General features: G+C 37.9%; 1 protein-coding gene across 9 annotated transcripts in view; it reads right to left on the minus strand.

Annotated features, from left to right (window-relative positions):
* The window catches only part of DPH6 (diphthamine biosynthesis 6), a 380,184-nt gene that overhangs the window by 197,164 nt on the left and 166,727 nt on the right, over positions 1-16,293 (minus strand). For all 9 annotated transcript variants that reach the window (XM_039533241.1, XM_039533240.1, XM_039533239.1 and 6 more), the window contains exon 8: positions 15,829-15,916. In XM_039533241.1, coding sequence (XP_039389175.1) covers positions 15,829-15,916 — 88 coding nt within the window. The remainder of the gene's footprint in view (positions 1-15,828; positions 15,917-16,293) is intronic.

Here is a 16,293-nt window from a genome sequence, read left to right on the forward strand (position 1 = left end):
GTAAACTGTCATGTTGAAACCTAAAAAAAAGAAAAAAACCTTAAGATTTTTATAACAAGGAATATTAGCGCTAAACGGAAATTTAATCTTAGGACAAATAATGGAGGAAAGGCAACAGGATTCATCATTATCTGGACCGCAAAATAGCACAATACACTATGATATTGCTGATGTGAAGTATGGAATCATAACACAGATTCAGCAACGTAAAACAACAGATGTAAAGACTGACGATATTCAAGGTAACAGAGACAAGACAATACTGTAATAAATAAAAGCTATACCACCATTATCCAGTACAGATATACTTTACCAGAAATGAGAGATTCAGATATTCCAAAGCCACAAGGAACTATAGAAACCGTCTAATCTGACCTCCTGCATAGGCCATACAACTTCCCCAAAATAATTCCTAAAGCATATTTTAAAGAAAAATTTAAATGTAAAAATGGCTGATGACGGAGAATCCACCACAAACCTTGTCAAATTGTTCTAATGGCTAATCACTCTCATCGTTTAAAACATAGACCTTATTTCCAGTCTGAATTTGACTAGCTTCAACTTCCAGCCATTGGATTGTGTTATACCCTTCTCTGCTAGATTGAAGACACTCTCCTTTAATTCTTTATTAATCGAGTCCCATACTGGCAGCTCCACCATCTTGCCCAGGATCAGTGTCAGGGTGACAGGCCTATAATTACCCAGGTCATCCCGTTTACCCTTTTAACGTATTTGCACAACCTTAGCTTTCTTCCAGTTTTCTGGCACTTCCCCTGAGCTCCACAGATTTATTGCAAATCAACATTAATGGTCCAGCAAGCTTCTCAGCTATCTCTTTTAACTCTTGAATGCAAGCTATCTGGATCTGCTGATTTAAAAATGTCTAACTTTAGTAGCTGCTGTTCAACATCCTCCTGAGATACTAGTGATAGGGAAAGGATAGTGGTACTATTCAAAGGCAGGAGGGAAAATAGAAAGATAGAATTCAATAGTTATCTCTGACTTAAAATATTTGATACTGAGGTCTAGGAAAGTATAACAGGAAAGTTAAAAACGTTCTAGTGATTGACTGGTTGACTTCAAAAAATGAATGTATCCTAAAAATATTCATTGGACTGATCTAGTGAGTCCACAAGCATCATCAACATCTATTAAAATCCACAGCAGTTGGATTAGACCACGGAAAACAGCACCTTCCAGAATGTATAAACTAAGGGTTTGTCTACCCTCTGATTAAAAACACACGGCTGGCCTGTGCCAGCTGATTTAGGCTCACAGGGCTCAGATTAAAGGCCTGAGCCCAAACGTCTGCACCACAATTAAACAGCTCCTTAGCCCGAGCCATGCGAACCCAAGTCAACAGGCACGGGGCAGCCATGGTTTTTAGTTGCAATGTAGACATTCCCTAAGGGTAAATTATTTTCTTGTGTTGTTCAGTGCATTAGGAAGAAAAAAATGCAAAGTGCCTACTCCTGTACCTCGACATAACTAGCACTCTCTTGAACATTGTGAAGGACATCCTAACTAATGTATCTGCAAGTACTCCGTAGACCCAAGGAAACATAACTAGTTGGCTTAGGGTCATGGCCATGCCCCAATGCACCTTCATGCACTCTGTGTTCAACAGCAAATATTGGATGGGAAGAAAGAGTGTGCATGGTTCTCATTTTTTGAGCAGCAAAAGAACCATTGTACGCTGAGTTTTTACCGAGTCCTCCTGAGACACCCTGTTCTGTATGGCATGGTGACTCCAAGAGACTTGGCTTTGCTAATACTGCTCCTCTACATCTAAACACATCAATGCTGAGCTAGGGTAGAATTTTGCCCATAGTCTTTGACTGAATATTACTATAAGCATTACCTCCATGTGCTATTAATTCATTTGCTGCTCAATGGCCCATAATTTTAAATGATTTTTTCCTACAGCGTGCAACTTATGCAACTATGTACATTATTGCATTTTTATTACACACTAAATCTACAAAATGAGGAAAAAGCAGAATAAAGCAAGATAAAAAAGGAATACAAAAACAATATGAACAATTCTGCAGTCTTCTAGCATGAATTAGAACCTGGTGAAAATATCCTGTAAGCATGCAGACAAATTACACATTATATATTGAAATACATACATCAAACTACATATAATCAAATTTATGTTGTGTAGTGAAGCACTCAAAACTTGCAAATGCCAGAATTACGGTTACTGGTCTAACCTTAAATTGGCTCCTCTGTGCATCTCACCTTTGAACATCTGGCCCCTTCAAGGTATCTCAAGCTAGGCATCCAAAAACAGACCCACCAAAAATCAGTAGTCACTTTTGAATATTTAGGTCATCATAATTAGCCACATAATCTCCTTTTTGTATTTTTCCTTTCTCCTAAAAAAGCCCCTCCAAACATATATGATATAGTTCATTCCAATATTAAAGTGCTCTCTTTAAATTATGGGGCTGATCCCTAGCAAACCTCCCCCCCCTCCACTGGCTTGGGTCAAAAGTCTGCATTGAGAACTCAACATTTACATAAATGTCTGGCTTCACTGGGGAGTAAAAGGATCCAGCTAAGTGAAAGCAGTATGTTTGGAAATTCTCAGAAAAGGTTAAATTACAAAAAGGTCATTATCTAGGAGAGGAACCTTAGCCCTGGCTGCCTCTAAAAAGGCTCAAGGGGAATTTAGCAAGAACTGCAAACACTAAAGCTATGCTCTAAGAGGAGCTGACACTCTTTGATTGGACCTCATTTTATTCATTCCTCCTAGGAAGGTGTAAAAGACGGGGCAATAGTCTATTTTATGGGAGCCAACTATACCTTAAAACAAGTCTACCGAATGTAACATAATGGTAGAAAGATGAAGGCTGCAACTAAGCACAAACATCATATGCACTCCAAACATTACATACCTTACAACATACTAGCATCCAACAGCATCCATATAATTTCCCATTAATTGAACAAATTCTACCATTTCTGTGGGTAGTTCTGTTTTGCTGTTGCCTACAGGGCTACATGAGACTCACAACCCCTCAAGTATGTCTAGAAAATAAAGGGGTAGGATTCTCAGACAGCAAATAGGTAACACTCAAACTAGATTGCCCCTCCATGAGCAACCACATGGAAAACAGTGATGTTCCAAGAGTTGCCTCCTTTCATATATGTCTATAAGCTGTGCAGTGCAACCAAGCAGAAAAAGGTATTACTTTTCCTGCTAGCATGAAATTAGTTTTTCATTAATTTACAGTTGCTTTCTCTGGTTAATTTTAAGATGGTATGTATCATGAAACAGGCATTTAGCATTGGAACCACAGTGAATGCAGGTTAAAACTGTGTTGCCATGAAATTAGTCAGTGCTGAACAGTACCTTGATGGCCTGGTTGTGCCCCTTCCTCCTACCCCCTCATATTATGATCGCACAACCATCATAATAACAGTGTCAATATTGTGGTGTTGGGTCTCGGTTTTGCCCCCAAAACAACTTGTCACAATATTTTCTCTTCCTTCTCCTCCAAAATGTTGAATTTCTGCTCAAAAAGAACATGATCCTCTACCAGTCAGAGGTTTCACGATCCATTATGACTATGAATATATAATTCGAAAGGAACGAATTCCCCCTTTTCAATGATATAATCCCTTTGTTTCTAGCCTTTGTAGATGATAAACTAGCTTCTTTAAAGTCACTACCTTATAGGTAGAAAGCTCTTTTACGTGATTATGAGATGTTTGTTATGATTTTCCTCTATTTCCAAATCCTCTATGGTTGAATTTGTGGTATGAAGGCATTTTACAAGTGAAGGGATATAAAAACAGTACCAACTGTATTTTTAATAACTATCTATAGCAGTGGTGGGCTACCTGTGGCCCACCGCTTCCTGCAGCTCCAACTGGTTGGGAATATAAGAACATAAGAATGGCCATACTGGGGCAGACCAAAGGTCCATCAAGTCCAGTATCCTGTCTACCGACAGTGGCCAATGCCAGGTGCACCAGAGGGAGTGAAACTAACAGGTAATGAACAAGTGATCTCTCTCCTGCCATCCATCTCCACCCTCTGACAAAGAGAGGCTAGGGACACCATTCCTTACCCATCCTGGTTAATAGTCATTAATGGACTTAACCTCCATGAATTTATCTAGTTCTCTTTTAAACCCTGTTATAGTCCTAGCCTTCACAACCTCCTCAGGCAAGGAGTTCCACAGGTTCACTTTGCGCTGTGTGAAGAAGAACTTCCTTTTATTTGTTTCAAACCTGCTGCCCATTAATTTCATTTGGTGGCACCTAGTTCTTATATTATGGGAACTAGCAAATAACTTTTCCTTATTCACTTTCTCCACACCACTCGTGGTTTTATATACCTCTATCATATCCCCTCTTAGTCTCTTCTTTTCCAAGCTGAAAAGTCCTAGCCTCTTTAATCTCTCCTCATGTGGGACCTGTTCCAAACCCCTAATCATTTTAGCTGCCCTTCTCTGAACCTTTTCTAATGCCAATATATCTTTTTTTGAGATGAGGAGACCACATCTGTATGCAGTATTCAAGATGTGGGCGTACCATGGATTTATATAAGGGCAATAAGATATTCTCCATCCCTTTTTTCCTAATAGCCTGTTTGCTTTTTTGACTGCCGCTGCACACTGCATGGACGTCTTCAGAGAACTATCCACGATGACTCCAAGATCTCTTTCCTGATTAGTTGTAAATTAGCCCCCATCATATTGTATGTATAGTTGGGGATATTTTTTCCAATGTGCATTACATTTATCCACATTAAATTTCATTTGCCATTTTGTTGCCCAATCACTTAGTTTTGTGAGATCTTTTTGAAGTTCTTCACAGTCTGCTTTGGTCTAAACTATCTTGAGCAGTTTGCAAACATTGCAACCTCACTCTTTACCTCTTTCTCCAGATCATGTATGAATAAGTTGAATAGGACTGGTTCCTTGGGGAACACCATTAGTTACGCCTCTCCATTCTGAAAATGTATCATTTATTCCTACCCTTTGTTCCCTGTCTTTTAACCAGTTCTCAATCCATGAAAGGATCTTCCCTCTTAACCCATGACAACTTAATTTACGTAAGAGCCTTTGGTGAGGGACCTTGTCAAATGCTTTCTGGAATCTAAGTACACTATGTCCACTGGTCCCCCTTGTCCACATGTTTGCTGACCCCTTTCAAAGAACTCAAATAGATTAGTAAAACATGATTTCCCTTTACAGAAACCATGTTGACTTTTGCCCAACAATTTATGTTCTTCTATGTGTCTGACAATTTTATTCTTTACTATTGTTTCAACTAATTTGCCTGGTACTGACGTTAGACTTATTGGTCTGTAATTGCTGGGATCACCTCTAGAGCCCTTTTTAAATATTGGTGTTACATTAGCTATCTTCCAGTCATTGGGTACAGAAGCTGATTTAAAGGACAGGTTACAAACCATAATGAATACTTCCGCAATTTCACATTTGAGTTCTTTCAGAACTCTTGGGTGAATGCCATCTGGTCCCGGTGACTTGTTACTGTTAAGTTTATCAATTAATTCCAAAACCTCCTCGAGTGACACTTCAATCTGTGACAATTCCTCAGATCTGTCACCTACAAAGGATGGATCAGGTTTGGGAATCTCCCTAAAATCCTCAGCAGTGAAGACTGAAGCAAAGAATCCATTTAGTTTCTCTGCAATGACTTTATTGTCTTTAAGTGCTCCTTTTGTATCTCGATCGTCCAGGGGCCCCACAGGTTGTTTAGCAGGCTTCCTGCTTCTGATGTACTTAAACATTTTCTTATTACCTTTGGAGTTTTTGGCTAGCCGTTCTTCAAACTCGTTTTTGGCTTTTCTTATTACATTTTTACACTTAATTTGGCAGTGTTTATGCCCCTATCTATTTACCTCACTAGGATTTCACTTCCACTTTTTAAAAGATGCCTGTTTATATCTCACTGCTTCTTTTACATGGTTGTTAAGCCACGGTGGCTCTTTTTTAGTTCTTTTACTGTGATTTTTAATTTGAGGTATACATTTCAGTTGGGCCTCTATTATGGTGTCTTTGAAAACTGTCCATGCAGCTTGCAGGGATTTCACTCTAGTCACTGTACCTTTTAAATTCTGTTTAACTAACCTCATCATTTTTGCATAGTTCCCCTTTTTTAAATTAAATGCCACAGTGTTGGGCTGTTGAAGTGTTCTTCCCACCACAGGAATGTTAATTTTTATTATATTATGGTTATTTCCAAGCTGTCCTGCTATAGTTACCTCTTGGACCAGATCCTGCACTCCACTCAGGAATAAATCGAGAATTGCCTCTCCCATGTGGGTTCCTGTACCAGCTGCTCCAAAAAGCAGTTATTTAAAGTATTGAGAAATTTTGTTTCGGCATTTCGTCCTGAGGTGACATGTACCCAGTCAATATGGGGATAATTGAAATCCCCCACTATTATTGAGTTCTTTATTTTGACAGCCTCTCTCATCTCCCTTAGCATTTCATTGGCAAACTGCGAACCACAGCCAATGGGAGCTACGTTCGGCAATGCCTGCAGACACTCAATGTCAGCAGAATGTCTTGCAGCCCGCAGTCAGATTATCCTGAAGGGCCGCATACGGCCCGCGGGCTGCAGGTTGCCCACCACTGCTCTATAGCATACACTTTTAAGTAAATCTCTAAACACCCTTTCTGTAAAATAAGCATCATACACATAATTCATGATGGCATGGTGTAGGGTATGAAGATTATATGAGTATTTACACAGGATCATCTGCAGAATTCTCTTGTGACACTGATATTTATGAGTAATACAAGCAACCCAAACTTAAAGCCAAATAAAACCTTCGTAACTCCCACCATTGTCTTCTTTCTCTTCTAAATATATGAATATCTATAAGGTTATATGTGTGCGTGTGTGTGCACACACACGTGTGTATATATTATAGTCCTATCAACATCCATTTACAGATATGGATATACTGAATATAATTACATACATTTACACAAACACCTGTTCATCGACATTCCTTTTGGAAATTACTGTCAAGCTGTAGGAATTGTCTGATGTCACTGTAAATACACAAAGGACTGCACAAACAGTTATGCAGTCCTGTTGATTGCAAGGCTTAGGATAAATGGCAATGCTTTTTCAAGGCAGAATCCTGGATTACTCCAACAATGTAGGTAATCAATCAGTATCAAAACCAGCACAGGTGCAGGCTTCAGCAGAAGCATTAGGTGTGGGACCTGGCACTAGCTTGAGCTATGGGCTCAATGCCAGAATAGGCAGAACTGCCAGATCCCTGTTTAGTTGCTGTTTTCAGAGCTATTACAAACACTGGCCTGCCATTACTGCCTACAGAGAAACTAATCTGCCTAGGAGGTTGAAACTTGAAACCGAGGATGAAGAAACTGCCTTAAAGGGACTGACATTCTACAAATGATTTTACCTTCTGTGTCTGTCCATTTAAAAATAAAAAATAGTATAGGATCTTTGTTACCACAAAATAACATCATGCTCTTTCACCTAAACAATATATTTTTTCTATTAATGACTGTATCTCTCCCCTTTCCCCATCCACTATGGTATGATATCAATCTAATTTTGGCTCTGAGCCTGCAAACACTTATGCATGTGCTTCACTGTACTCACATGAGTCGTACTGACATAGGACATGAGTAAAGTTATATTAATAGATTCAGTGATTATAAAGCCAGAAGAGACCAACATGAACATCTAGTCTGACCTCCTGTATAATACAGACTATAGGATTTCCCTGAATTAAATTCCTGTTTGAACTACCACATATCTTTTAGAAAAAACATCCAAACTTGATTTTAAAATTTCCAGTGACGGAGAATCCACAGAAACCCTTGATAAGGTTTTTCAATGGCTGAGCAAATGCATAAGTGTTCCAAAGTCAAGCATATGCATACAATAATAATAATAGGAAAAATACCTATCTCCAAGAACTGAAAAGGCCCCCTGCCTTCACTAGCAGGACCAAGTACTAATTTTTGCCCCAGATCCCTAAGTGGCCCCCTCAAGGATTGAACTCTCAAGCCTGGGTTTAGGAGGCCAATGCTCAAACCGCTGAGCTATCCCTCCCCCTACTGAGCTCCCCTTCTCCCTCTCCCATACATGTTTCTAGGTAGAGGCCTTTAGTTTTTAAGCAGGTACCTTATCTTATGTGTCTAAGGCTCGACGCACACATCAGTAGCATTATATGAAACACCAGTAACCACCAGACTCTTAGTATTTGTCTTGTTAAGAAACTTAAATTCTCCATCACAGAACCAGGCACGGTAGCTTGTTGCTACCAAAATTTAAAAATGAGTTCTCCCACACAATAGCAATCAGAATAGAACATGGCAGAGAACTCATAAAACATAAGGAAAGATTATGATAATCTCTTTGTTCTGTGCTTTCTAAATTGATCATATTGCTTGTTAAAACAACCCTATTGAGGGGGACCACATGCAGCTCCTTTCAGTTTTTCATGCACTGTGTAGGGACACAAGAGACATTTATTCTGAAATATCAGGGTATTTTGTTTTGTTCAATAAAAGGATCTTGATAAATATAAAAGGACAGAAAAAACTATTCCTTTTATTGGAGAAATAGAGCAATTTTGGGATGGAATAAAGTAGAGAGGATATTGTGCACTGGCAGGCCAGATGCCAGCTCTTACCTAGGCTGCAGGCACTAGCTAAGAAATGACAACCTCACAGCTTGAGACCAGACAGGTCACCTATATGTTAGTTTTGCTCAAAACAGGCATTAGTCTTATAAGAATGAATTTAGCGTTCAGATTCTATGAAATGCTTGTAAATTGCTGCATGCATTAATTAATCTCACTTCTAATGTCTGTATTCCATGCTGTAAGAAAATCGGTAAGTTTTGCTTTATAACTTTGAAAATGTTTGCTCTAAATTTATTAACTCAGGCCTGGGAATCATCCATCCCCCTAACCTCGGCCCATCCAGAAGGACTATCAAAACCACATGGGCCATCAAAGATTATCATAATACAGAGGATTGGTTAATGGCCTTATTGCACCTGGGAAATGCTACCTGCCCATTCTGTGGGCTTGGAAGCTGAATGAAGGAAATAAAAAAAAGCCACAGGAAAATTTTCCATCTTTTTGGCTGTTGAACTCTGAAGGGCCAGAGACTCTGAACTGAAGCCAGAGATCCCCAGGGGCTGCCTGAAAGACACTTTGTATTGACAGATCACTACAATCCTGTCACTCTTTGGATTTAGAGTGTAACTCCTGTGTGTGTATGTTTGCTTGCTTTAACCAGTAAATAATTCTCATTTTTTTTCCTAGCTAATAAGCCTTGAGATAATTTATTACTGGATTGGCTACAGATGTTGTCTTTGGTGTAAGATCTAGGGTACCAACTGATCTGGGTATAAGTGAGACAGGAAGAAACCTAAATGTGGTATGATTTTTGGTATAAATGACCATTTATCACGAAATCCAGTTTGTCTGGGTGGCAAGAAAGACTGGAGAGTCGAAGGGGACTGTCTATGACTCCTGGAGTTCACATTTGTTACTGCCTTGATAAAAGCTAATTATAGAATACACCACCAGTTAAGGGTGTCTGCCCTGTTTTTGACAGTCTGCCCTAAGGTCTGCACTCATAGTCGTGAGCCACTCCAGATAGCACAACAGAAGAGATGCTTAATGTGCTCACTAAGCTCTTCAGACAAATCATTGTACATTGAAAAGAACTTCCACTTCATTTGTAAGAAAGGTTTTGAAAACATACCTAGAGCCAGAGTTAGTTATGCTTTTAGGATGTGGAGAGAGAACCTAAATGGGCTGAGGGAAAGGACATGACATTCAAAAGTGGCAGATTGTCCAGATGGAAGGCCAAATGGGCAATAAGACACAACATTCCATGGACATAGATTGGGTTTTCCTGTTTTCCCATTCCCTAACATATGCCATTGATAGTCTGAATCCAAGATGAAGGAGTTTTATGGATTAGGTGATGTTTTTAACGCTCAGTGTACAAATAAATGCAAAGCTCTTTTTTCAGCATTTTCACAGTAGTATTGAAAATGAGAAGCATGATCAAATGGAGATTAGCAGAAAATATCATGGTCTAAGAAGCTGGACAGAAATGGTTTATTTAGATGTAGTTAAATCAAATCTAGGATGCAGGATTGTACTTCTTTAGTAAAGATGAGATTTCCCAGATGCATTTTCTAGCATTTACAAATATATCCTCAAATTGACTCGCTAGAAAGATTTGCTAGCCTTTTACAGAGTCATAAGAGTATAGAAATTGTTTGCATTGCTACAGCACCTTTCTGCTGAGGGATTTCAAAGAACTTCACAAACAATTAAGTGAGCTTCATCTCATGACTTTGGTTCAGTATGTAATTTACAGAGGTGGATTGGCTGGTTTACAAGACATCATGCCACCTTACAAGCAAAAAACACAGAAGATATACCTACCACCTCCTATCACAGGCTGAAAAACAATCACCCACCTTTCTTTTTTCTACTGCCTACTAGAGGAAGAAAATCTCACTATTCTTTCTTCCAGTTCTGGGATATACCCACTTTACGGGATAGCAGATAGTGCTGTGAGTTGTGCTACCGGGTACAAGTGAATAGTCCTGCACAACTGGTGCAGGCACTACTGGGACTGAGGGAACAAAACATTCATTTTACAAAAAGAACAGGAGTACTTGTGGCACCTTAGAAACTAACAAATTTTTTTCAGCATGAGCTTTCGTGAGCTACAGCTCACTTCTTCGGATGCATAGAATGGAACACACAGACAGGAGATATTTATACATACAGAGAACATGAAAAGGTGGAAGTATGCATACCAACAGGAAGAGTCTAATCAATTGAGATGAGCTATCATCAGGAGGAGAAAAAAACTTTTGAAGTGATGATTAAGATGACCCATAGAAGGTGTGAGGAGAACTTAAAATAGGGAAATAGATTGAATTAGTGTAATGACCCAACCATTCCCAGTCTCTGTTTAGGCCTGAGTTAATTGTATCTAATTTGCATATTAATTCGAGTTCAGCAGTCTCTCTTTGGAGTCTGTTTTTGAAGTTTTTTTGTTGCAAAACTGCCACCTTCAAGTCTGTCACTGAGTGGTTAGTGAGTTAGTTAGCGGTCATTTTACAATCATTTGTCTAGGATCAGTGCAAGTTATGACTTTAGTCTTAAAATTTGAATATTATCTATTTTATTCAATTACTTCATTCATATTTTTGTAGACAAAGAAAAGTTAACATTTGTACTTCGGCTGTGATTCAGAATCCCATGCTGCTGTGGCAATAAGCCGATCCAATTTACACATTCAACTAGAGCTACAACATCCTAATGGAGGTAAACAGACTTATAGTCCTTTATTTTCCCTCAAAGCCTAACATTTTCTCCACTTAATTTTACTGGGCAATTTTTCCTGCATTTGAACATGAAAACAAGAACTGCTTATGAAATCAGCAGTTCTTAAAACATCAGCCAATAAAATTAGGAGAAAAATGAAGGTGGTGGGGGATGTTATAAGGTGGATGTGATTTAAAGTTTCATATTATATGACTCACCAGAATTAGAGAAAATTGTTGTCCATTAAAATGGTGTGGTTCTCATTTTTCCCGTGGTATGTGGCATTGGTTTCTATCCCTCATTATTCATAAGACACTAAACTTTGCAAGGTAACTGCCCTTTCTCCTGACATTTTAGCATGCTTTCAGCATGCCAAAGCACTCTAGGCTGTTTTACAATAACATTATATCCTTTTTACTGATGATTAAGCTAGGGAACAGAGAGATTCAGCAATTTGCCCAAGGTCGCAAGAGTGTCAGGTACACAGACAGAACCAGTCCCTCTTCAACCAAGCTCTGTAGGTTTCAAGAGTCTTTTTTTTTTTCTGGCTAAGTGCATTTGGGTGCTTGCGAAAGATACCCTCCTTGACATTCCTGGAGACTGAAATCCTCTGTTTCCAAAAAACTTGCACAGCACAGGCAACAACGCTACAAGATTCCCCACACTGCTCCATATGCCTCAGCCCTAGTCTGGAGTGCCCACTGCTAGGAGTGAAAGCATACTTCAGTTTACATTCAATCCTTGGCCTCTTTATAAACATTATAAACAAGGGTTCCAATTGGTGTTATTTGCCATGTTATCTTTTGTAATATGGACATATGTCCACTAGGAACTTGACAAAGACTACCAGTGTATTTCACATGCCAATGACCAGTTATCAGACAGTAACAATTTTAGCTCACTACCACCTGGGTCAGATTCAAACCAGTGATCTTCTGTAGAAGCATCTGATTTCATATGGGCAAACTATAAAGCAAAATACAATGGGTGAAATCTTGGTCCCACCGAAGCCAATGACAAAACTCCCATTCAACATCAATGGGTTTAAGATCTCACTCCTAATATGCATGTGATGGGATATGTGTTGTGGGAAGAGGTATGTGTGAATCGATAGCAAGAACAGCAGACGATGAACAAGTGAAAAGCTTTTTTCACATTTTAGCTGTACAAAGCCAAGCTCTTACAGGAGAAGTAAAATATTGATGAAGATAGATTTCTATGTGATGTACAACACAATGGTGACCTTGTTTTTTTTGATGAAGTAAATGAGGCCTCCACGGACTATCAAAATGAATGTGCTATTAATAACAATATTATTTTTAGTTGTTTATAATAACCAAGGAAAAAAAGCTTATTTGATCTGTTGATACCCAATGTTTTTATAAAGCTTTAATAAAAATATTAAGAAAATTATCTTTTTAGCCTTTTCTGTATCATGGGTAATGAAAGAAAAGAGGGTGGAGAAAAAGCTTTTCAATTATTATGCAAAAATACATCTTGAAGTTGCACAGTAATGTATTAAACGAGAACAATGAATAAAATGTTAATCTCCCTCAGGCACAACAGCTCATTGTGCTGCCAGAAACAATCTAAAACAAATTTCCACCCAGTCTTTGTAGTTAAACATGAAGAAATTTATCTGAAGAAAATGCACCACAGAATGGCAAAGAGAGCACAGATTTCTTTTATTGTACTACCCAAAACTGTGGAAATGATTATAAAATAGTCAATTCAAAGAATGTAAAATTAATGCTTGTGAAACATAACTAAGAGAAGGGACTTTTTAAACACAGAAATAGAGATGTTATTTCAGCGATGAGATATGCATAACAAAACTGATATTGTGATTTATATTAGAGCCACATATCACTGTGCCTTTTAGTGTTTGGAAATACCATGCAGTCTATTAACGGATTCTCCAAAATGATTATATAAATGACTACTTTTATATATTTTTCATAAATTGCAAATATTTTTCTCATGTTTTTAATAACCTCTTGAAACTAAAATCAATTTCTCTACTGAAGTACATTTTTCCCATTGCGTATACACAGTGATTTGTTGTGGTAAGGTAGCTCTCAAGGGCTGAATTACCGACTGATTAAAAAAAAAAATCATGAGTTTTCTAAACACATAATGGAGGAGAAAAGGTACCATACTACAAGAGTTATCAATGGTTATCAATCTTGACAGTGTCACTTAAACATTACATGGTTAAACTATGCTAAGTTAGTAATATGTTACACTCTTCAAAGATTGACTGCCTCTCCATAGTAACAACTTCTGAAAACATAGCTTATTATACCATGACATAAATAAATTAATCTAGAGCCAAAAGATTCTAATGCCTTTCCCCACGACACCATCATTAGAAAACAAACTATTTTCCTTTTTAACTCTAGAAGATGTTAGTGTATACCAAAATACAGACCACGCTTCTATAACCCTACCTCTTAAAGAATGTGACAGCTTTGTCTACAATGAATTTGAAATATGATTTGCTATAAAACTGCTTGAAACTGTGAGGCTTTAACAAAATCTGAAACATCTACATAAGAAGGGGAAAAGAGCTTCTGAATAGATAAAAGTAAAATCTTGATTCTTATATAAAATGTAATGCATTTTAATACGATTTTTTGCCTGATTTATGTAAAGCTTTGTGTTTTTCATTTTCCCTAACCTGTCACACTGTAGTGATGTATGGTGCATTTTAGCATCAAGTTTGCCATGAGCAATAAAGTCAGTGCCCCCAAAGAAATATTAATGTATTTCCACTACTCTCCCTCACCAGAGTTTTCTATTATTCAGCTTATTTGGTTTCACTTCACATAGTTGGTTGACATCATTTTCACAAAGTCTCTCATACAAATATTTTAAGATTTTACATTTTAAAAATCCCAAACAAGAAATGGATGGGATGAAGCAGGGAGTACCTGCCAGAGTTGGAAAGCTAGGAATGAGGTCTTTGGAGAGACAGAATGCAAAAATTGAGACAGTATTGCTTATTGATAAAAATAAACAATCTGTCTCTCCTAAATAAAGACTATTGATACTCTATGTATACCTGAAATGTTCAAAAGTCACCAGATGCACACAAAAAAACCAACCCACTGATGCATTCAGTAATGATCCCTGTATATGAAGCAGCTTGACTGATTTTCAGACTGTAAAAATAAACAGAAAAGGAAAGTAAACTACAATCAGCTGCAATACCAGAACCCCCTCTCCTCGCCCCCAAGGAATACCAAAAAGGTTTCAAGCACAGCAGGAAGATCAACAGGCATGTTTCATCAACAAAAGCAGTCTTCAAGATAGATCTTAAAAGAAGAAATATCTTCATACCTGACACAAAAGCCATCAAGGAAATCTCTTATAAATCTATTATTCATATAACTTACCTGCATTGTAACATTCTTTAGTAAGTGTCCCTAAGTTCAATGTTGTAAAATAAAGTTGGGAACAAAAAGTCCTACTTTGATATACTGTTGGCAGCCCTTTCCAAAATTCTTAACATGTCATTAATTGCAGAAACATGTCAATATGTTCTTTTTTTATCATTCAGAAATATTGCACAACCAAATTTCAAAAATACTCTAAGGGTATAGAAGTCTGTAAATTAAATGTTACCATTTACAAACACGCAGAAGGAAGAAAGGTGCACTGCATGTGTATAATCATTAGGAATGCTATAGTCAGGGGTAAGTTTGCAATACTCAAGAATCTGTCAGCACACATGTACCTCTACCATTACTAGGGCTCTTACTCCTGCATTGCACACTTTCCATGCTATCATAAGTTAAAAACAAACTGAATCCCTTTGAACTACTGCTAATATTTCTTAAGCTCTCGATCAAGTTTGGCTGGACAGCTCTCTCCTTATATGACAGAATATCTCTCTGCAGTAAACTCATCTTACTGTGGGATAGCTGACTGGAATAGGATTAGGGACTGATGCTTCACCTCCCAGACTTAGAATCATTACTAGCTTGGGTTGTCTACCATATGTGAAATGAGGGTCTGGTAGACACAACTCATCTACTGGGGATCAACAGGTCTCTACGACATCTACATTTCACCAAAAATAGCAATAAGAAAATCAAACTCACAGCAACTGAACGCTGTTTATAGTGTTTGCTAATACAAAAGTATCAGTTGTGTTCAACAGCGTGGGTGGCTGCACTTCAGTGGTTGCACATGTGCTTGGCTGAACAGTGTCTGCTAAGCGCCTTGAGGTTTCAAGATGAAAAATGCTATACAAATACTACTTCCATTCATTCATTTGGCACAAGTGAGCATCTGTGTTGGGTCTTTCTGATGGCAAGTCCCAAAAACCAGTTAAAGTAAGTACAGGTTTTACAGCAAGTAGAAGGACAGAGCCAAAAACCTGGATGAAGTCCAAATTGTGAAAAAGCAACATAAAAAGGAAGTAGTCCATATGTCTTCACTGTCTATTAAAAGGAACATAAGATTTAGAAAGCTGTACTTGCCTTATCTTCTAAATGTAATTTTAAAAAGCGAAGGTAAGCCACAGGTGCAAATGCATCAGCTGAATGTACAACTACTTGGGATGAGTCCCTGAAATACAGAATCATAAACATCGTATTTTAATGCATGGTTTTATGGACAGGCTATGCCCTTTGTCCCTCCACTACTATTCAACATGGTTTACCAACTACTGCTCAAGGGTTTTGTTGTTTTAAAAAACTGATTAATTAAGAGAAACTCTTTTTGTCATAAGTTTTGGTTTAATATATTAAAAAAAACACCTCAGCAGACTCCCATAATTTGCATTTTATTTCATTGTCATAAATTTAATTCAGAAAACATAAACCATTAAACAATGGGGTTTTAGCTTCAGCTTCCTTTTCAACTGCAAAATGTGTGGAAAATGAATGCAATTTACACCCATATTAAGTCTATTTCAAACTTTCAGAGCAGTGTAACCAGGCCTT

The sequence above is a fragment of the Mauremys reevesii genome, linkage group 4 (genome assembly GCF_016161935.1).
Source record: "Mauremys reevesii isolate NIE-2019 linkage group 4, ASM1616193v1, whole genome shotgun sequence".
Taxonomy (NCBI): Eukaryota; Metazoa; Chordata; order Testudines; family Geoemydidae; genus Mauremys; species Mauremys reevesii.